This window comes from Eretmochelys imbricata, chromosome 1 (genome assembly GCF_965152235.1).
Source record: "Eretmochelys imbricata isolate rEreImb1 chromosome 1, rEreImb1.hap1, whole genome shotgun sequence".
NCBI classification, from domain to species: domain Eukaryota; kingdom Metazoa; phylum Chordata; order Testudines; family Cheloniidae; genus Eretmochelys; species Eretmochelys imbricata.
Genome location: NC_135572.1, coordinates 118,564,577 through 118,587,940, shown reverse-complemented (window position 1 = coordinate 118,587,940; position 23,364 = coordinate 118,564,577). Strand labels below are relative to the sequence as shown.

Genomic DNA, 23,364 nt, shown 5'->3' with positions numbered 1-23,364 from the left:
CTGAACTATCTTTCTTAGAGAAGAAGAGAAAGACCAAAACAGTTTCTAGTAGACTCAACTTTTCCCCCCCTCTTGTGCTGTCAGAAGTAGCACCCAAATATACAAGAATCATGACATGGATCAAGTTTTATGTCTTGGCCTTTTTTATTTTGGACAGTGTAGGATAGTCTGGTCTTTCAACATTCTGCCATAATTTTCATGGTTTGTTTAGAGTGGGATTAGTCAATGAGTTTCGCTACTGGTGGGCTGGGTGAACCTAATTTCAATTCTATTGCAGGTGAGTATTTCTTTCCCCCCACCCCCCCGTTACGTCACTTTGCTGCTAACTGGCTATAAAACTGAGTCCACCATTGCAAAGAGCAGTGTTATAGTTTATTTGTATTACAGTATCATCTAGAGGCCTCAGTGCATTAGATGCTGTACAAGCATATCATAAGAGAGAGTCCCCATCCCAAATTGCTTACAGTCCAGAGAGACAAGATGGACAAATGCTGGGAGGAAGGAAGTTATGATCCAATTTTCAGAACTGAGTTAGAGAGCTGAAGTGACTTGCATGGAGTCTCACAGGAAGTCTGTGAGCAGAGCTGGGAACTGAACCTAGATCTCCCAAGCCTTGGGCCAGCATCTTCACCACAAAGCCTTTCTTTCTCAGGCTCCATCCTTTCTGTTCATCAGGATGTGGATTGAGGAGCAATTTGCCCTGGCAGCTCTGGTTTTTACTCCTGTTGTTTTTAGTGGGGCAATGAAATGCCACAGCAGCTCCGATTTTCAACTAGAACACATTGTTTTATAAATGGAAGCCTGTTCACAGCCCCGTGATGAAAACAAACTTGTGTTTTGATATAGGGCCTGTTTATATGTTCTCCAGACTTATTTGCTTAGCTGTTAATCACAGCCTCCTTGTCAACTGCTCAGCTAGGGCTATAAAAAGCCTTGGAGGTGTAATGTTTCTAGAAATATTTGCTGCCTTTATTTCTATTCACAGGAGGGGAAGAGTTATTGTTCTCAAACAGGTACAGTAATTAGCCGGCTGTCTTCAGCTCTCTTGCCTCTAACAGGGCTGTGACGTCATGTCTGATAGATGGACACTAGCATTTTGTGACTCTGTTCATTGTTAATTCACTCTCCCAAAGCAACTCAGCTGTGAGGTTTCCATGCATGCTTGGCAACACCGATACCAAAAACATCTGGTCCAAGAATATAGTTCTTTTTTGCTGGCAGCTGTATGAAAATGATTTTGTACATGATGGAGAAATGCCAAACACATTTACTTGTACGGTAAAGTACACAGCCTGAATACGTATCTAGCAACCCAGTGTAGATGTATCAACTAAAAGCAAAACCTCAGCAACCAATTTATAAACTTAGCAGGCAGGCATACGCATACATGCTCATGTACCTACTTTACTGGCTGTTCTCCGTCTGGCACAGGATAAAAACCTCTTCAGCACTGTTCTTGTCGTCCACCGTGCTGATGAGTTTGCACAAACATAAGGTTAAACTTGACATGGACTGCCATCCCTGAATGCGTTTCTCTGATGGCCACATTTATGGTCACTGACTGAGATAGTGTGTGTCTTGTCCGCGTGAGCAGCATTTAGTATACGCTGAAGAAAATGTTAGCAGTGAATCAAGTGACTTGATTGTCTGAGGGTAAATTATAACTGGAGTGATTAGGTCTAATAATTATACTAGACTGATAGAGTAATCATCTTGTCACTCAGTTGTAAATCATTCTATAATGGTATTCCCTTTTAATGGTTAATTTTCCAAGTACAAACAGGCTCTAAAGATAAAATACAGTCTGCTGAGCCTAGAAGATGTATTCCTTCCTGCTTCTAGAAAAGGAGGACTTGTGGCACCTTAGAGACTAACAAATTTATTTGAGCATAAGCTTTCGTGAGCTACAGCCCACTTCATCGGATGCATTCAGTGGAAAATACCTAGCTCACGAAAGCTTATGCTCAGATAAATTTGTTAGTCTCTGAGGTGCCACAAGCACTCCTTTTCTTCCTGCTTCTATAACCTTCAGGGTTACATACGTGGATCCTTTTTCTTATGAGAACAAGCAATTGGAGCAGAAATCTTTGCTGCAGCAAAGCTGCTCTCGGCCTGTCTTTTTTTCTAATTGCTTCCTTTCTGCCACATAGTTCATTCACACAGACTAACTCAGCTCTTAACTTTTTTCTCAAAGGTGTCTCTTGACAGAAGGCTTCAGTCAGGCTACAGAAGAAGATAAAAGGGCACCAACAGTAGATCTGTTCTCAGGCTCATTTTTACCCTTTGCAATGAGAGACACTCCTCTCAAGGAAAAGTGTCAGGGGCTTCTGCACAGCCACAGTGTCCTTTCCCGCAGTCCTGTGCGGAAGCATGCAGGAAGTCAAAAGGCATAGCAGTCACCTTCTAAACTAACCCTCTCCAACACCACAGCCACTAACCCATTTCTTGGATGGTAGCCTCTTGGGGGCAAGGCTGGCATCTTCCCATGTGTTTGTATAGTGCTTATTGTACAGTGTGTCCCTCCCAGCCCTAATCTAGTCGTATAGATGCTATTGCAACATAATCTGGGCGGAACTGTTCTTACTAAATGCTGCTTGTGGTCAGAAAAAGGTAAAAAATGTAATGGAAATTTTAAAAGAACGTTTGGACTTGCTGTGGGGCTTGGGTTTGTTTTTGGGGGGGGGGGGAGGAAATATTGATGAAATGTTAGACATTTCCAGGGGCTATTGAAAATTGAATTTTTAATCAAAAACTCAAAATTTGGAGTGATATTCGACCAGAACATCCAAAAAGGGGCTGAGATTACTTTTAAATTAAGACTCTCTTAGTAGGTACACTTACTCACTGTGTCCTTTAGTCATGCATGTGGAGAGGTGTGCAGATTTTGAGGTCCATTTTATTAATAATTTACATATCCTGGCTGCTTCATTAAAGAAATCCTATGTTGAATAAGGCTCCTTATAGTCTGAAGCTAGACCTTGGCTAAGGAACCTGTGGTGGTTACAGCTTGGCTCCGTATGTGAAACTTTGCTCTTTGGGTATAAACCAGGGTGTATGTGAAGGTCAGTATTAAACGTGGCTGTTAGCGACACCAACCTGTTACCTAGATGTTTGGAGACTTGCTAGCAGTGTATTAGATGTTATCATCTCTGGCAGTTTACCTCAATAGGACTTCTTTTAAAAAAAAAAAAAAAAAAGTGCTAAATTTGTTTCTTCATAGTGTGTGTTAAGTGAAGTGTTACTCTTTAAGTGGATTGCCAGGTTGGAGACAAAATGTTTTACGTGTGTTTTTATTTTTTAAAGCCATTTTTCTAACACAGCGCCCCAGTTGTCAGCATTACCGTTGTACTTTGCGACACTTAAAGGAGAAACCGAGCCTTGGCAACGTTTTAGGCTATGTCTGCATTGGAGACCTTACAGTGGCACGGCTGCACCGATGCAACTGCACCGCTGTACAGTCTCCTGTGTAGTTGCTCTATGCCGACGGGAGAGAGCTCTCCTGCTGGCATACTTAAACCACTACAAATGAGTGGCGATAGCTATGGGGGCAGGAGAGCGTGTCCCGCTGACATAGAGCTGTCTGCACCGGCACTTCCATTGGTGTAACTTACGTCGGTCAAGGGTGTGGTTTTTTACGCTCCTGAATGACCAAAGGTTTTCCGACAAAAGTGCTAGTGTAGAAATATTAGCGAGGAGTATTTGCTTAATTAAAGCCCGATCAGACTTTTTGGAGCTGGATGGCCAAAGTGGTTAGCAATGTGATACAAAGCTATTTTACCTCCAGTCTGTGGTTTTGAAGCCAGTTCAGGTTAGTAGTAATCAATCTCTCTGTAAGTCTTCCAGTGGCTATTTGGTGGCCTTTGAGAAAAGGGTTGGTACTTGTTAGTGGCTAAGTGCACCAACCATCATGGCTGGCACTCAAAGGATACTGAAGTCTGCAAAGAGAGAGCATGGATTGATTAGGTATGGAGACTGAATGGACATGTAAGCCCTAAATGTGGCTCACCAATTACACAGCAAACACTCATGTTAGTGGATTGTCATTGGGAAGATGACATTTTCTAAAATTGGACGATAGCAGTGCCATGGCTTCCAGCCCCTTACCACTTACAGTTGTGCTGAAACTAACATGTATAGGACTGTGTTGGCACAGTCAATGAGTCAGTCATGCTGCTGGGGGGAGGAGAAGCAAGAGATTAGTGACGGCACCCTGGGATTCAAGTGGGTTTCGCATTTCACATGGCTCCATGAATTGCAGTACAGAGCCCCATCATTGCTGTCTAACAAATAATTACACATGGTGGACTTTAATTTTTCTTTACAAAAATTCCATACCTTCTCAGCCTGTCCCCTCCGACCTCACCTCCCCCAAAATAAGGCTACTAAATAAAGTACAGAAAATGGCAAAGTTAGTTTGCCCACACAGCCTTAACTCTGCCTCTTTGATGGTATGCATTCTGTTACGATCTTTGATTGCATGATCACATACTTTTTTTTGGTTTTCATAGTTTCTGCCTCATTCATGGCAGATGCTGGATGGTGAATGAGGCAGGATTGTGTAGTGAGCAAAGCCGGAATGTAAAGAGTAAAGCCAAACCATTGCTTCATTCAGTGGATGAGTTGGATGGCTACAGCATATGATACATTGGGCCATACTTCGAACAGTAAGGAGAAAAATATCTATTTAACCTTGATCCCTGAGCACTGTGTGATTTGTTCGCCGATTATATCGTGAACACTGAATGAGTCAGATGTCTTGTGGAAATGATTTTTAAATTGCTTGTTTAGTTATAGAATATCATAATGCATGTACAAAGCCAGAGCTAGGGATGCCAGGCATCTGGTTTTCGACCAGAACGCCTGCTCGAAAAGGGACCCCTGGCGGCTCCGGTGAGCACTTACGACCGGGCCGTTAAAAGTCTGGTTGGTGGTGCTGCGGGTCTAAGGCAGGCTAGTTCCTACCTGTCCTGGCACTGCCCTGCGCCCCGGAAGCGGCCAGCAGCAGGTCTGGCTCCTAGTGAGCGGGGATGGGGCCTCGGGGAAGGGGCAGGGCTAGGGTGTTCAGTTTTGTGCGATTAAGAAATTGGCAACCCTAGCCAGAGCTAAGGTTACAGCAGCATTTTCACTTCCTGACATGAGTGCTTCACTTTTCCACATGAACTTTTCTTTAATATGTTTTTTTGTGTGACATGAAGCAACAATGTACACTAACATATTTAGTCTTCCCAGCTTACTTCTGCGTCAAAGCTGGCCTTCCTCTGAGCACAGAAATGCCACCTAACTTTTTTTTTTGCACAAGAAAAATCTGTCTTTATGGCAACCACATCTCTTTTTGTCAGGAGTCCCCCATATAGGAAAATCAGTCAGAAAGTCATTTTCATTTGTGTTGCAGTCTCGTTTTTTACATCCTGTAGCTAGAATTTTCCTGTAATCGTGTAGGTCTGAAGATCTGAAATATTATTTTAGAGCAAGAACAAATATTTTTAATACAAGTAACAGTGATGTAAAGTAATGGTAATGTAAGAAGAGTACTAAACACTCTACATTTTGTGGGAGCTCAAGAAAGTTAAAGGCTAGTTTATCTAATGTGTAAATAATACAGATGTGATGAAGATGGACAATTACGTTATACAGATGAGATAAATATGCATTTGAGAAGTGAAACATTAAGTAACCATGACCAAGAATCAGGGCACCAACCTGGGAAATATTTTGAACGGGTTTGCCCTGAGGGGTTGCTTTCTTGATTCCCTCTGCAGATACTGTAGTGTCTTTGTCTTAATAAGGTCAGTTGCAATACACCCCTAACATTACATAGCTTCTTTCAGTTGTGGCCTTAATACAAGTCATGCAGTGAGTAACAAAGGTGCCGGAGGCAGAATGAGATAAAAGAGGGAATATCCTAGACATAGAGATTAGGGGAGGAAGTCCTTTTAGGTAGACAACAAATGAGTATTGTCTTTAAGTGGTTTTGGCTCCTATTTTCATGCAAACGATTCCAGCCTGCGTTCACACATTGCTGCTTGCACAGGCTGCTTCAGGCATTGCCGAAAATCCTTTAAAAACCATAGCCATCTGTCATACTCCCTTGTCCAGTTACCTTTCACTTGCAATGAGATCAGTGAGGCTGTGGATGTAAAGCAGGAGTTTTCAACTCATTTGCTCTGCAATGGCTGCCTCGAACTCTACCCTCAACGCACAATAAAGAGAACACTGTCCCAAGGGTAGAAAAGGCTCCCTCTGTTTTGAATGCAGCTGTGTATTTTTAACCCGTTTGATAGAAACTTGAAGCAAAAAGTGCCCAGGCATATGGTTGTGAAGAACAATCCTGGTGTCCTGGCCAGTTCCAGTGAAGCACTGGTTTTGCCATAGCAAGAATATTCTTATTTTGTGAAGTCCGTCCAGGACACTAGATCAGTGCGTTGCCATTCTGCTGCTGTGATGATGATATCAAGTGATACATGTTGAAGCAGTTTGGGTTTGTTGGCAAGATTGCCTGAATGTGGTTTATCATTCACTTCATAGACCAGGTATTGCCATAACATGCAGGATGTTTCAAAAATATTTTCGTTTTTTCCCTATCTTAGGAGTATAGAATCATAACATAGGACAGCTCAACGGGTGGTTTTTGAGGCAACTGTAATTGCTGTGCAGCTCTGCCTTCTAGGACAGCTGCACAATGCTGGGCCTTAGCAAGACGTTCAGGAAGTCACATACTGCAATAAACATATTGTTAGATACCTATTGGGTGTGCTAATAATGCATTTAACACACAGAGTATCTGTTGGGAAGGGAACAAAAACTTTTGTGATTTCCAAGTGCAAGGTATATGGTGGCCGCCAGATGGCGTTATTACAGATAAAGGTCCGAATTCTGTTTATTTGTGATGAATATGAGTTTAAATCTTGAGAAATGGTATTATTGTATTGTGTTGGATCTCAGCATAACTAGTGTTGTAACCACTAATCAATTTACAGGCAAGGTCCTTTGTTAGAATGGCTATATTTAGAAATTCCTAGAGATACTAAATGGCCGTAAAATGTTAAAGTAATATCTGTAGTTTAAATAATGAAAACTGGAGAGGAGTCCACTTGATTTAATCATGCACCTCTTACAAAAATATAGCTTACTGCAAAAATTACTAGTAATCAGACATTCTGTCACAAACAGCTGGTGAATGTATAAGTGAAAACACTTAGAGCAGTGGTGTGGCAGGCAGAGACAAAGAATGTTTCTTTGAGAGTTTGTATCACTGATAATGGCCTACAGTGGTAATTGGTGCCAGCTGCATAAAATCACTAAGTGGGGTTTACCAGCTGCCTCTGCCTTCCAAGGAATAGGATGTAGCCTTGTATTTCTTCCTGAGAGGGATACTTTCTCTTCGCAATCATTTTAAACTTACTCTTTGTCTTTGTGACCAGTGGTCTCTGGAAATTGACAGAATAGAAGTAGTAACTGCAAGGAATATAGTATAGCCTGGAGTGCCAGCTTTCAACGCACCTTAATCCTAACATACAACAACCTTTCTGTTCAAGCCCCAGGTCTTTTCTGCGCAGATGTTGCCAGTCATGTTACAAAATATCCTTTCAGTGAAGCATGCATTAATGAGTAGTGCTGGGTGGGAAATAGTTTTCCTGTCCTGTGAGAGCTTTAGAGACTTCCAAGTTTTTTTTCCCATCTAAACAGTGACAAACAAGTCAATCTCAAAAAATTTCATGAATTGATTAAACCAAAAAAACCTTTTTGGATTAGGTCACTCAAAACATTTCACTTAGATTTTGGCACTTTCTTATTTTTAACCTTGTTTAATATAAATAAACTAAAATTTCAAAATAAAAAGTGATTTTAAATGGGAAAATGGAACTTTTCATTTCAAAAATGTCAAAGTGGAATGTTTTGACGGCCTCTAAACTTTTTTCCAAAAAAAGTTTTGTAATCGGGAGATTGGTCAAAAGTGATCCTTTCCCATGAACAATTTCACTTGTGACAAATTTAGCATTTTTTTGATGAAACATGTAGTCAGAAAATTAGCAACCAGCTCTGCTGATGAGACCACCACTTTTTCTTACTATTATTTGTCTTGCCATGGCGCCTGGAAACCTTAGTCCCATTTTCCTACTTGGCATTGTTCAAACATATGCAGTCCCTGCCTTGTAGAGCTTACAGTCTAAGGCCTCAATCCAGCAAATGCTTACACATTGTAACCACCTGCAGTATTGGGGTCTAAGTATGTACTACAGTAAAACCTGCCAAGAGCGACCATTCATGGAAGTTAGCAAAAGGGGTCTTGCGAGAGGTGGTCTCTCTCCAAAGGTTTGCACACCAGGGAGCGGAGGTGTTCCGTGGCCTCTGCACGTAGGTGCTCGTGACAGTTGTCTCTCTTTACAGGTGGTCTCTGAGGGCAGGTTTTACTGTACTTGCAGCCAAAGAATGATTTAAACCTAAAGGCTGACGCATTAATCCTTGGGTTCAAAAAATTGTAATGCTCAGAATTAAGATTCAAGTGAGCAAATATAGTTAAATGGTTATGTATTTTTTGCCTTAAACAGTACTTGATTGTTTTTAATGATGATCTACTCCTGAGGGCATTCTGTGCCAAAATATTAAAAAAACTGCGCACAATATTTTAAGATTCTGCAAAATTCTGCAAATTTTATTTGCCAAATAAACGCAGAGGCTCCAGCATGGCATTGGGGAGCACAGGCCACAGACAGCGCGGAGATGGGAGATCACTGTACAGCTCCCCCCACCCCAGACACAGACTCAGTGGTGAGGCTACACCCACCCGTGACACAGCGCATGGACTGGGCCTGCTGCAGAAACACCCCAGGGCCCTGCCCCTCCGTGCCAGGTGCACCAACTGTGGGCAGGCAGGCTCAGCAAGGCAGGATCCAAGTGTGGAGGAGCTTAGTGTGTGTGTGGGAGCCAGGTGTGGGTTGAGAGGGTTCTGTGTGGGGCAATCTGGGTGCGGGCGGCTCAGTGGGGGAACCAAGTGCGGGCGGAATCTGGATGCACAGGGGCTTGTTAGGGTGTTCTGGGTGCAACAGTAATGGGACTCTGCAGGGGGGTCCAGGTGAAGGTGGTTGGGGCTCAGCGGCGGGGGAGGAGTCTGAATGTGTGGGGGATAGAGCTCAGCAGGGGGGTTTGAGTGTGGAGGGCTCGGGGGTTGTCCAGATACTGGGGAGTGGGGCTCAGTGGAGTGGGGATCCAGGTGTGACTTATTGAGGCTTGGTGGGGTGGAGGTGTGGGTGTCAGTGTGGGTGGCTCCTCAAGATGGTCCAGGTGCAAAGGGAGTGGAGTTCTGAGTGTGAGGGGTTGAGGATCGGTGGGAGGGTCTGGATGCATGGGGGTTAGGTAGATGGGGGAGCAGATCCCTGTGCAGAGATCCCTCCCTCTGCAGCTGAGGAGCAATGGGTACAGGAAGGGGTGTGTGGGGGTAAGAGGGGGGGAGAGTTTGCGGAGCTTCCTGCAGCTTGGGGCGAAATCAGAGGGTGGGTCTGACCCAGCCCCAGGTGCCGTGCACAGGAGAAGAGGAAGTCCTGTCCTCCCAAGCCCAGCCAGGACTAGCAGCTGCGCCCGGCGCAGGGTAGGGAGCTGTGTCGTGCGCCTCCTGCCCCACAGTGATTTACCTCTCTGCCGGCTGCCTTGGGCACCTGAAACATACTGCTGGGGAGGGGCGCATGACCGTTCTTGTGGCTTCCCCTTGCTTCACTGTCAGAAAGTCATTTTTCTGTGGGGAAGCAAAGAAATCTGCGGGGGGACATAAATTCTGCACATGCGCAGTGGCATAGAATTCCCCCAGGAGTAATATTCATCGATGTATGATATCCCATTTTAATTGTCTGTACCTTCAGGTCGATGGAAGAAAAGTTTTTTATTTTTTATTTGTATTCCAACATATTTTAAATATTCAACAAACAGAAAAATATAGATTTGTTAGCAGGTAGAATTGGTCTGATTATTTCTGGACAGATTTTGGAAGGCCTTTGTCACATTTTTAAAAAAACCTGCGATATTGCCAGGCAAGTTAATACCTTTCAGACTTACGCTTGCTGCACTACTTTACCATAACTTAGTGACTCCGTACCTTTTATTATCTTTCATTGTCATTGCTTCTTTCTCTTTTGTATGTGTAATTAGTTAGTTAATTAGTAGACAAAGAATGATGAAATATAATGGAAGATTAGAGTAACTTGGTTGTCCGCTTTAAAGACCAAAGTCACAAATTCCTAAATTGCTAGGTTGAGCTGCCTATATAGTATATCTCAAGTAATTAGGGGGTACTGGTCGGAGTATAAAGAATCGGTTCCAACAGCGAACTCACCAAAAAAGAAATAATTTAATGGCATACAAGGTTATTGATTTAAGTGTGGGGAAAAATTGAGTCCTCTTTAAAGATTTGGTGATGCTTAGAGCACCAGAGTCGTTCACCTCTGTAATCCAGAGTTCAAATTTGATGGAAACCATATGGTATGGACTTTCTTTTGGGATGTGGACAAATATCACTTGGAAACTAGTCTTAACAGTTTGTCGTATTGCATTATGATTGGTGGTTATTATTAAGAAAGAGGCCCAGACATGGAAAAGCAGGGCGGCTGCTGCTGGTCAGGGACTGAAGTGCATTGACACAACTGCATGGGAACGGGATAACTGATAGTGCATTGTCTGCCTGCACTCTGCTAGATTTATCCAGTTTTATCAACCTTCCTTTTGTCCCTCTAAAATGTCACTAGATTTATTCCTAAAAGCTACTAGACGGAATGGAAACCCCGACCATAGCTCTGAGGGGCCAGTCCTGTTTCTGTTAAAATCATTGTGAGCAGGACTGAGACCTGCACTACTTAAGAGTCTCTTTAAATACTATTTTTGAGAAATATATCCTTTGTAAGCAAAGTCTTTTTGCCTATGACCATAAATATGTGTGACCAGCCTTCAGCATGGCCTGTCCATTGTATTTCAAGGTTTGTTGTGTTTTTGTGGATTCAACAAAAGAATACAAAAGAACTTTCATGTATCAGAAGTCACTCCAAATAGCAGATGAGTCCAGTTACTTCAAACATCATGCCTCATAGTTAGAAATGATGAAATGATCGTTCTTTCACAGGAACAATGTTTATAGAGGACTCTGATTCACCATATCATTTTTATATTTTATACAAAGTTCTAAACATACCCAGCACTTACAAAACATGTTTTAAAAAAGAAAACTTAATGAAAAGATAAAAACAGGTTAATTGTGGTGCATTTCGGGTTCTCCCAGATTAATAATTAAAATAGACTAATATGGAGGACAACATTTATTCATAAAGTAATAACTTTTTGTTTTGAGCAGTGGTTGTTCCTTTTATGCTAAGAAAGAAGCTAAAGCAGTGTGGTTAATATATAGAGAGTGTTCTGTTACCTGACACCTGCACATGTTGTGAATAGTATACTTTAACTATTAGGCATTTTACAGATTGCAAAGAAATTTGCTGATAATTTCCCCATATCAGTGGCTGATACTGTGGAAGAATCAACAATTTTGCTGGGCTGTTAGTTAGCTTGTCCTCCAGTCAAACTGAGGCTTTAGTTTCTCATTACAGGTGTCTTTCCCCTGTAAATTTGAAGTGTATTAGAATGCAAAGTGATTGAGACCAACAAAGCTAGGCCACTCACTGTCTTGTTCTATTAGGGGGTGGCCAAACTTACTGACCTTCCCAGCCACATGCACCAATCTTCAGAAGTTCAAGATCCTGCTGGGGCTCATGGCCTCATCCCCACTGCAGGATGGTTAGGTTAGGGGCTTCAGCCCTTCAGGGGAGGCTTGGGGCTTCAGCCCTGTGGGAGGTGCCTGCCCAGGCTTGGGGCTTCAGCCCCACACCTGCGAAGCCCTGAGCCCCAGAAGGTGCATTCCGTGAAGCTGAAGCCCCGAGACTCTCCTCCCACATGGGCAGAAGCCAGAGGCAATGTGTGTGTGGGGGCATGTAACCCTATGTGCCCCCTCAGATTTTTGCTAGGGTTTTCTGGCTCCGCTCGGTCACATGGTGCCACCAGGCCCCCTCTCTGCACAACAGCTGCAGGAGCCAGCAAGCTGGGAGCTGCAGTGGAGGGGAGAGCCAGTGGCAAACAGGTGGGAGCAGCAGGGAGGGGCCACTGAGGGTAAGAGGGGGGCATGCTTGGCGGGGGCATGATTCAAGCTGTTGGGTGGGAGCCTTTAAATTGTGCACACCCTCGCCCCTGGTAGGCACTAGCTGTCTCTGGCAGAAGCGCCTAGTCCCACCTCCTGCCGCAGGGCAAAAGCCTCCTCCTCCCCTCCTCTTCCTCCCCCCGCCTCCCAAAGTCTGGGCGGAGAATGGAGGGGGCAATGGGGAGGCTCCACAAGTTCCACTTTAACTGTAAAAGAGCTGAAGTTTTTGGCCACCCCTGGTCTATTAAAAGGACTCCAGGGTGATTGTTGGTTAGGATAGGAGCATAGGATAGGAGCTGTTTCTCCTCACTAGTAGGTTTCCCGCTTCCTCTTCCTTCTTAATATTTCCTTCCATAGACAGCCATACTACCTCCACCCATACTGCCTCCAGGCATGTGTTCAGAGGTGAAAATAAGCCGGTCTGGTCCGGTCCAGCACCGGTAAGAGCCAGTACACAGCCGACCAGACCGTACTGGCAGGACCGCTGATGAGGGGGGTCAAAAGGGGCGGCTTACCCAGGGCCTGACAACTTAAAAGGGCCAGAGGCTCCCGGCGGTAGCAACGGCCAGGAGCCCCATGCCCTTTAAATCACCACCGGAGTCCCGGGGCTCCCAGCCACCACCGTTACCATTGGGCTCCGGTGGAGATTAAAGGGCCCAGGGCTCCTGGCCGTTGCTACCGCGCCAGCAGCCAGAGCCCCAGGCCCTTTAAATCACTGCTGGAGCCCGATGGTAGTGGTTGCAGCCGGGAGCCCCGGGCCCTTTAAATTGCCACTGGAGCCCTGGGGCTCCCAGCCGCTGCCCTGGGGCTCCGGTGGCAATTTAAAGGGCCTGGGGCCTACCATGCCCAGCAGCTGGAGCCCCAGGGGGTAGTGGTAGCGGCAACAGCGGTGAGCCCCGGGGCCTTTAAATCGCTGCCCAGTGGGCTGAGTAACACTGAAGGGCTGGCTGGGGGAGTCTGGCCCCAGCCCTGCTCCTTCTGGTTGACCTCCCTCGCCCCGCCCTGCCCCCCACGACCCTGGGAACTCTGTGTACCAGTAAGTCCCTTAAGTTACTTTCACCCCTGCATGTGTTCTGCATCTCACCCCCAAAGCCACCCTACTCCTCCCACATCATGCACCCTACCTGTTCTTTAAACCCTTTCCAGCCCCCAGGTTCGAGCTGCCTCTAAGGCGTTATGTGTAGAGCTGGATTACATTTGTGTGGCATTTTTCCTGGAAATGCATTTTTGGAGTACCAAACTATCTGTAAATTTGGGCTGAATTCAGTTTGAATATGTTTTGTGTGAGACAAACCTTGAAAACAAATTTTGGAAATGGCAAAATGAGCCCGTTTGACGCTTTGGTTTCAAATCAGGTTTTTTTAAATGTTGCTTTGAAACAATATTCAAAATATTCATTCACTCCAACCAAACGTTTTTAGTGTTTTGCTTCACAAAAAAATGAAAAACATTTAGTTTTGGTTTCAAACAAAACACATTTTTTGCGGGGGTGGTGGTTCAGCCACCGAACCAAAAAAATCAGTGATTTGCTGAGTGTACTGTTATCTGTTGCAGAAAACCTCTTATTCTGCTCAGTTTGGGTCTGGAGAAAACCAGATGCCTTTCTTCGCCTGTGCAGGAATGCTTGGCCAAGGGAGTGAAACCCCTTCCTCTGTCTTTGTGTATAGTATCCTGTTTACATGCTGGACTCCCAGTCATGCTCTTCCTGATGCACTTGCTCTTCCTCTATGGCCATATGGAGCAGGAGCGAACTCTAATGAGCAGTGCAAATGACTCATTCACATAAGTGAGACAACTTCCTCAGTTCCCAAGTTGTCTTCCTGATGCAGACCCACTCTGTCTGCTGCTCTTTGCAAAAGATGGGCTTCCATCCAACCCACTCCTGAAAGCACACTTCAACTGTGAAAACCTGTTCAGCTCAGTGATTGTGGCATTTTAATATAACTGGTCAATTTTTTTTCAACTTTAAAAATGTTTCAAGAAGGGGAAAATCCCCCCCACCCACCAACTAAGGGTGGGTCTTTTTGGATCCATTCTAGTTTTGAATTGCCTTCTGCGAGTCATGTTAGAAAGCTTGTCAGCAAGTTTTTTTGTTTTGTTTTTTATAAATTCTATGCTTATAATAACTTTGTAGAGAGATACTGTCCTACTTACCATTACTTTTGATAAGTGAACCCTTCTGGTCTTTCCAAAACACTTTTGTTTCAAAACACTACTTACAGGAATCTTTCATGGAATCGAAATTAGTTATGTGTATATCTTTTCAGTCATTTATTTCCTTTCAGCATTACTGAAGTTCTGGAGAATAAATGTTTGTTTCAGATAATTTTCCCAATAAGCACTGAAGTTCTGTGGCATGAAGCCAGATTGTGTTTACTGATCATGCTGCTGATATAAATTGAACTTTCCATTATATCTATCCATGCATGTGAGACAAGAGATAAATAATGTATTTGTCATATAAAATACGTGTTTTTTGTTTTGTTCCAAAGGATGAAGAAGAAGAAATCAAACTGGAGATAAATATGCTAAAGAAATATTCGCATCATAGAAACATTGCAACTTATTACGGTGCTTTCATTAAGAAAAGTCCCCCAGGACATGATGACCAATTGTGGGTAAGCTGATGTTTCCCAAGCATGCTCATGGGCTTTTTCCCTTTGGTTATAATTTGAGGACAACAGAAAGATCATATTGGGAGAACAACATTAATGAAATGTGGTGTTTTATGAAGGTGGTTTTATTATAAATCACACAGGCTGATTGTGCAGCCTTAACCAGAAAATCAAGCTAAAATGTGCTATTAATGTTTAATTTGCTATGTAATGTTTAATTCACAATGAAAATCTTAATGTCTGTACACAAGGAGTAGGCAGAATATACAGAAAGACCTGAAAGCTTTAGAACGTAAGCTAAATAATGACTTGGTGTCACAGAGACTTGATGGGATAAGTCTCATGACTGGATAATTGGTATAGAGGGGTATAGCTTGTTCAGCAAGGACAGGCAGGATAAAAAGGGAAGTGTTGCATTGTACATGAAGAATATATACACTTGTGCTGAGGTCCAAAAGGAGGTGAGAAGTAGACCAGTTGAAAGTAGCTTGGTAAAGATAAAGGGGTAACGAAAAAAAAATAGGGGTGGCATCCTGGTAGGGGTCTACTTAGACCACCAAATCAGGAAGAGGAGGTGAATGAGGCATTCTTAGAACAAATAACAGAAATATTTAAAACCTAAGACCTGGTAGTAATGGAGAACTTAAACTATCCAGACAACTGTTAGAAAAATAATATGGCAAAACACAAAATTTCTGGTAGGTTCTTGAAATGTATTGGGGACAACCTTTTGTTTCAGAAAGTGGAGGAAGTAACCGGGGCACAGCTGCTTTTGCCTTGATTCTGGTCAACAGGGAGGAACTGGTAATGAATATGAAGGTGGAAGGCAATTTGGGTGAAAGCAATTGTGGAATAGTAGATTTCTTGATTCTAAGGAAAGGAAGGACTGAGAGCAGCCGAGTAAGTACAATGGACTTCAAAAAAGCAGACTTGAACAGACTCAGAGAACTGATATGTAAAGACCCATGGAAAGAAAATCTAAGGGAAAAAGAAGTTCAGGATAATTGCTAGTTTGTCAAAGAGACCATATTAAAGGCACAACTGCAAACTATCCTTTTGCAAAGGAAAAATGGGAAGAATAATGAGGCCAATATGACTCCACCAGCAGCTCTTTAATGACCTGAAAGTCAAAAAGGAATCCTATTAAAAAAAAAAAATGGAAACATGGACAAATTGCTAAGGAGGAGTACAAAAGGATGTAACAAGCATGTAGGGAGAAAATCAGAAGGGCTTGAAGAAGAAGAGGAGGAGGAGGAGAAGAAGAAAATGAGTTACACTTAGCAAGGGACCTAAAAGGTTCTTTTAAATACATTAGGAGCAAGAGAAAGATGAAGTAAAGTGGAGATCCTGTAGCCTGATCAATTATTGCTAGTGTGTATACTAGGATTGTTAATTCTTTAGCACAGGTTCTTCCCTTTCAGGTGGCTACACAGAAGTTTGTTGTTCGTTTCTGGATTTATGTGACAGACAACAGAGATGATAAATATAATCATAAGCTTCACTTAACATCCAAATAAGTCGGCTCATTAATATAACCAAACAGCATAACGCATACAGAGAAATAGGTTTTAGGATGGATAGCATACTCACATATCCTTAAACATTATGTAAAACAAAGCCGGAAGAATTCAGTCAGTGGAGTACATCGAAAGAAAGCAGGTCATGAACCAGTTGCTACTGTTTCAGGAACCTGATACACCCAAAATTTAGGGAACAAAGTCAGATCTTTTATACTCATCCTTTATGTGACCTTTCAGATACGTGCCCATATTTGACCCTTTCCGTGATCATAATAACCTTTATTTCTGCCCATTATTTATGTGGTATTCCAGATAACCATAATTCTAATTCTGATCACTGACCTCAGGAATTTGTGTCAATCAGTTTCTTACTAAATCATGTATATCAGGGCAGTCTAGATGCCTAGTTACTATGTTACAAAATATTACCGAAGCCCCCAACTGTCCTGCTATATCAAGGTAACTTTGCAGGCATGCAGTGTACCTGTTTTTCTGCTGTGAACTTGTTTGTATGCAGAATGAGAAGGCACAACTTTATGTGCTGTGATTAAGTCCTGAGGCCTACTTTGGATAACTAAAAATCAAACATCACACTAGGCCTTACACTTCATAAATGCCTAATATCCCTCATATTTATGTTTTCTACTTTTCCTTAGCATGTTTCAAGTTAATAGCATTTCAAACCTATCAACACTATACCCCTGTAGTGTTGTTACAAAGGCAAAACAGGGCATAGGTTAACAGTCCTATACATAGCAGAGGAGGAGAGCTAATAACTAATCATATCAAGAAGCATGTTTTGCTTCAGTCCTCACTAAAAAGGTTAATGATGACTAGATACTCAACACAATATTAACAACAAGGGGGAAGGAACGCAAGCTAAAATAGGGAAATATCAGGTTAAACAATATTTAGATAAGTTAGATGTATTCAAGTCAGCAGGGCCTGATGAAATTTATCCAAGGGTACTTTAGGAGTAGCTGAAGCAATCTTGGGACAATTATCTTTGAGAACTCATGGAGGCCGAGTGGGATCTCAAAAGAATGCAGAAGGGCAAACATAGTATCTGTCTTTAAAAAGAGGAACAAAGAGGACCTAGGGGATTGACCCAATCAGCCTAACTTTGATACCTCAAAAGCTACTGGAACAAATTATTAAGCAATCAATTGGTGAGCACTTAGAGGATAATAGGGTTTTAAGGAATAGCCAGCATGGATCTGTCAAAAACAAATAATGACAAACCAACCTTTACTGGATTTGTGGCGGGGGAGGAGGAGCAGTAGCCGTAATATATATTGTTTTTTGTAAGGCCTTTGACATTGTCCCACATGATATTCTAATAAGCAAAGTAGGGAAATGCCATCTAGATCAGTGGTTCTCAAACTATGGGTCAGGACCCCAAAGTGGGTCGTGACCCCATTTTAATGGCGTTTGCCAGGGCTGGCTTAGACTTGCTGGGGCTCGGGGCTGAAGTCCAAGCACCGCCACCTGGGGCCATGGAGGGATTCAGCCCTGGGTAGCAGGGCTCAGGTTACAGGCCTCCTGGCTTGCGCTAAAGCCCTTGGTCTTCAGCTTTGACCCCTTCCCTGCCCAGGGCAGTGGGGCTCAGGCTTTGGCTCCCGCTCCCCCGCCCAGGGCAGCGAGAATCAGGTGGACTCAGGCTTCGGTCCGCCCTCCTGGGGTCGTGTAGTAATTTTTGTTCTCAGAAGGGGGTCGTGGTGCAATGAAGTTTGAGAATCCCTGGTCTAGATGAAATTACTGTAAGGTTGGTACACAACTGTTTGAAAGACCGTACTCAGAGTAGTCATCAATAAGGCTAAGATTTAGTCACAGGTATTTTAAGTAAAAGTCATGGACAGGTCATGGGCAATAAAAAAAAAAAAAATAAATAAAATTCACAGCCCGTGACTTGTCCATGACTTTTACTATAAACACCCCTGACTAAATATTAGCTGCCCCGGGGCCCCGCTGTTCTGGGGGGCCCTACTCGGGCTGCCCCCGGGGCCTTGCTGTTGAGGTGCTCCCCGAAGCCAGCTGCACTGGCCACTGCTCAAGTATTCCCCTGGATCCAGTTGCTGGGGTGGCCATGGGATCAGTCACACTGGCCACTGCCGCTGCAGAATTTCACAGAGGTTGCAGAAAGTCATGGAATCCGTGACGTCCGTGACACGCTTGCAGCCTTAGTTATCAGTGATTTGCTGGGAAACTGGGAGGGCGTATCTAATTGGGCCCACGGTCAGTCCAGGGTCAGTACTATTTAATATTTTCATTAGTGACTTGGAAGATGGAGGGGAGAGCTTGCTTATGAAATTTGCAGATGACATCAAGCTGGGAGGCTTTGCAAGCACTTTCAAGGACAGGATTAGAATTCAAAACAACCTTGACAAATTGGAGACTTGATCTGAAATTCAATAAAGACAAGTGCAAAGTACTTGACTTAGGAAGGAAAAATCGACATGGGAGGTAATTGTCCCGCTTTATTCAGTGATAGTGAGGCCTCGGCTGTCGTAGTGTCCAATTCTCAGCACCACGCTTTAGGAACGGTGTGAACAAATTGAAGAGAGTCCAGAGGAGAGCAACAAAAATGACAAAAGGTTTAGAAAACTTGACCTATGAGTAAAGGTTAAAAAAACTGGGCATGTTTAGTCTTGAGAAAAGAAGACTGATGGGGGCCATGATAATAGTCTTCAAATATATTAAGGGCTGCTGAAAGAGGACTCTGATCAGTTGTTTTCCATGTGCACTGAAGGTAGGATAAGAAGTGATGGGCTTAAAGTGGAGCAGGGGTCGGCAACTTTTCAGAAGTGGTGTGCCGAGTCTTCATTTATTCATTCTAATTTCAGGTTTCGCGTGCCAGTAATACATTTTAACGTTTTTAGAAGGTCTCTTTCTATAAGTCTATAATATAGAACTAAACTATTGTTGTATGTAAAGTAAATAAGGTTTTTAAAATGTTTAAGATGCTTCATTTAAAATTAAATTAAAATGCAGAGCCCCCTGGACTGGTGGCCAGGACCCGGGCAGTGTGAATGCCACTGAACATCAGCTCATGCCATAGGTTGCCTACCCCTGATCTGGAGCAAGGGAGATTTAGATTAGGTGTTAGGAAAAACTTTCTAACTATAAGGGTAGTTGAGGTCTGGAATAAGCTTCAAAGGGATGTTGTGGAACCTCCATCATTGGAGGTTTTTAAAAACAGGTTAGACAAATATGTGCCAGGGATGGTCTACGTAAACATGGTCCTACCTCAGTGTAGGGGGCTGGGCTTGATGACTTCTACAGGTCCTTTCAAGCCCTACATTTCTATGATTCTGTGATAAGTAACTTTTTCCTTTCCCAGCTGGATAGTAACATGTTTCCTGCTAATGAGGCAGAGATACTGAGCAGCTAAAGAATGTTGCCTTGAAAATAAATCAGCACTTATGATTTCTCTTTTCTTTAATGCGTGTGGGATGTCCACAGCATAGCCACCTGCATTATCAGCACTATCTGCATTGCATTATTCTTCCCTTAACGTAACATTTTCATTCTGTGCCCTGGTAACTGATAAGTATTTAAAATACAGTTAAATATTGTACGGCGTACAGTAAATTGAGTCTTGTAAGTTACTTTTCATGTGTGTATAGTTATGTTTAGTTAAAACATGTAGTACCTAGGATGAATCTAGCTTTCAGTAGTGCGAGAGATGTAAGACAGGCATGCATATGTTTTAGAATCAGCATACCTTAAATCCGTTAGTTTCTAAATCAAATATTGGAAATCTCTAAGCGTGCTATGAACAGAGGGAAGTTGGTTTTTAGTGCTTGGACAAGTAGAAAATATTTTAATGTTAAATGTTTTCATTTGAGTTTGCTTTGGGTAACAGTATCCAGCCCCTCAGGAAGCTGTGCGTGCAAAACCAATAGCTGTTCCTGACGCTTGTAAATACAGGAGACGGATGTGATGGTGCGATCAGTTTAACTCTTTAGCACTAGGCTTGTTGAGCAGTGTTGTTAATTGAGAAAATCCAGATGCCCAGCATCAAATTACAGAGAAGAAATCAGCCATTGAAGATGAGCTAACCAATATGAGACATATTCCATATACAGTAGACACTTGCTATAACGCCCTCTGCAATAGCGAACCTTGAGCTATAGCAAATGTGGTCCCTGGATTCCACCTCCAGCCCTGACCACTGTGGTGGTGGGGCTAAGAACTCTTCCCGCCTGGGGCTACGGTGGGGGACTGACAGTGCACTCCTCCCTGGGGCTGAAGGAGCTGTCTCTCGCAACCGCAGCCCCATGCCAGAGGAGCTGTTTCCAAGTCATTTTTTCAGAATAGCCAGGGGTTGGTTGTAGTGAAAGGGGGTTCATTTTAGCAAGGGGGTACTGTAGGTCATAATAGAGACATTGGGTTTGGATCCACTCTCCATGTGGAGACATTAAACTTGACCATTGTCTTTGTGTGACATGAGCATTGTACTGAACATCACTGCGCGTGTACCCTTAGCTCTTTTGCTGCTGTACACAGATGTGAGTTTTTGCTTAATACTGGCTTTGTCCTTATGTTTCTTTTGCAGCTTGTTATGGAATTTTGTGGAGCAGGCTCCATCACAGACCTTGTGAAGAACACAAAAGGGAACACTTTAAAAGAAGACTGGATAGCGTATATCTCCAGAGAGATTCTCAGGGTGAGGAAGACAGTCTGTTGTCTGGAAAAAATACAATCCTATTTCTGTACTAACACAGGTACAACCCAAGAATGATGTCTAGGCTGAGCTTCTAGGAATAAAAGCCTTGAATAGCTGCTGTGTACTCCAATGGCAGTCTTGCTGAAAAGTGGATAACTGTGTCATGAGAAACCAGTTTAGAGTTTGAGAACCATTTTCCATATCACTGTAGCACACTGACTAATATAAAACCTCAATACCTGCAGTTACATAATAAAAAATGAGATTTAGGCTAACACTTTCAGAAGTGCTCAGTACTGGCCTTACCATCGTTCCTCTTGAAGCCAGTGGGAGTTGAACGAGGCCAATACTGCATGCCTTTGAAAATACTACTCTTAATGTTTACACATGAATCTGTTCTCAAATCACACGTAAGGCAGAATACAAACTGGTGTGTTCAATTAGGCACCTCTGTTACTGGAGTACAGTACTAAGGCCTGGTCTACACGTGAGTGGGGAATCGATCTAAGATACGCAACTTCAGCTATGGGAATAGTGTAGCTGAAGTCGACGTATCTTAGATCGACTTAGAATCACTTACTTCGCTTCCTCGCAGCACGGGATCGACGGCCGCCGGTCCCCCGTCAACTCTGCTTTCGCCTCTCACCGTGGTGGAGTTCCGGAGTTGACAGCAGAGCGATCGGGGATCGATGTATTGTGTCTACACTAGACGCAATACATCGATCCCCGATAGATCGATCACTACCCGCCGATCCAGCGGATAGTGCAGACATGCCTAAGTAATTGTACTTTTTAGAAAGATGGCTGCCATCTATAGTAATTTGAAAAATGGAGATTTTTGGTTCATTACTTTTCAAGTCTAATTTCCCACTGCTACAAGTGAATAGTGCCTCTTGATTTGGCATTTGATTGCTACGCTGAGTGAAACTAGTCCAGCTTTCCATGGTTAATTTAAAAAGCAAAAAACCTCACAACCTTACCCTAAGTAAAGTATGGGAATAGAATTGCTCCAATAATAATCTCTGTAGTTAAGGGAATTATGTTAAAGAAAAGCATAAGTGGTACTTATATAAATCAGTACTTCTGGAATCCACATTTGATCGTTGTGCATTTGTACACTTCCAGCCGAGTGATTTTCGGGGAGATGAGGGAGCAAGAGAAGAATCTTGGCTTCCTGCCCTAACTCTGAGCGGTGGTGCAAATTGCTGCTGTTGGGCATTTGAGCACATTTTTTATTCTTGTTTACTAGCAAATAGGAATGTGGGTGACATGAATACCCAATGGCAGCTGTATTTTAGTCACATGGATAACTGACTTCAGTATTGGTCAAGCTAAATGTTACAATGTTAAAGTTACATTTGATCTACAACACTTATGAGACTTTATGTAAATTCTTTCTGAAGTGCAACATACAGTGTTATTCACATTCTAGGTTCCTATCAGGTAAGGATGTGAAGCCACACACAGTGTATAATACAGAGAATGAAAGTTAGATGAGCTAGTGGGCTAAAGATTTGTGCAAGTGAAAACCTAGGGGAGAGTATACAAAATGCATTTTTGTATGCCAGGTGGTGGTGGGGCGACTGTTCAAAATTTGAATTGCAAGAAGTAACTAGTCTTTAACCTTTCTCTGTCTTCCTATTCCATCCCAAACACACATGTACTTTATCATATGATCAGATGTAAAGAGGTGAGAACACATGACTATCTTCCTGGCTGGTGCAGTGTGACATGAGGCTTTGCAAATTATTGTGCCAAGCCAGGGCAACCAGAAGCCTTAATTTTCACAGGACACAAATCTAACCTTAGTGTTAATGCCCAGCAGATGATGTCAAGGACATTAACCGTTCATAGCATAACGTCTGCAAGGAGGAGTTCCAAACTGTATTGTTTGTCATACTTACCAACGGTTTAAAAAAAGAATAACCAAACTGGTAAATTGAGTTTTTAATGAAGAACATGTGTTAGAAAATACTGTTTTACAGCAACTTACTGCTCTTTTAACCTTCTGTAACTGTAACGTTAAAAAAATTAAAAATATGTGAGGGCAGCATGAGCAAGCAAGATGATGCCACTAGAGAGTATAATTTTCCAAACCGACTGCTGGAGAGAAACCAAAATCAAGTCAGTTGCTGAGACGTTTGTCTGTTGCTCCACAAATTGCAGTAGACAGTAAAATACCACATACGTCTTGCTCCTTCTCCCCTCCACAGGACTTGTACACTGTGATGCTTTGGGGCATGCATCCAGGTGCTGTATCCACAAAAAGCACCATCTGCCAGTAGGTTTTGTTTCCTTTGGAAAGTATCATGCTTTTTTTTTTAATGTGGTCTGTTTTGAAGGAGAATGATCAGAGATCAAATTTATGGAGGCTAAACAACAGAACTGTAACTT

At 43.0% G+C, this 23,364-nt stretch overlaps 1 protein-coding gene across 1 annotated transcript in view; it reads left to right on the top strand.

Moving 5' to 3' along the window:
- Positions 1–23,364, top strand: part of MAP4K4 (mitogen-activated protein kinase kinase kinase kinase 4) — a 233,415-nt gene that overhangs the window by 124,504 nt on the left and 85,547 nt on the right. Inside the window, 2 exon segments of the mRNA XM_077807105.1 lie at positions 14,659–14,784; positions 20,860–20,970. Coding sequence (XP_077663231.1) covers positions 14,659–14,784; positions 20,860–20,970 — 237 coding nt within the window.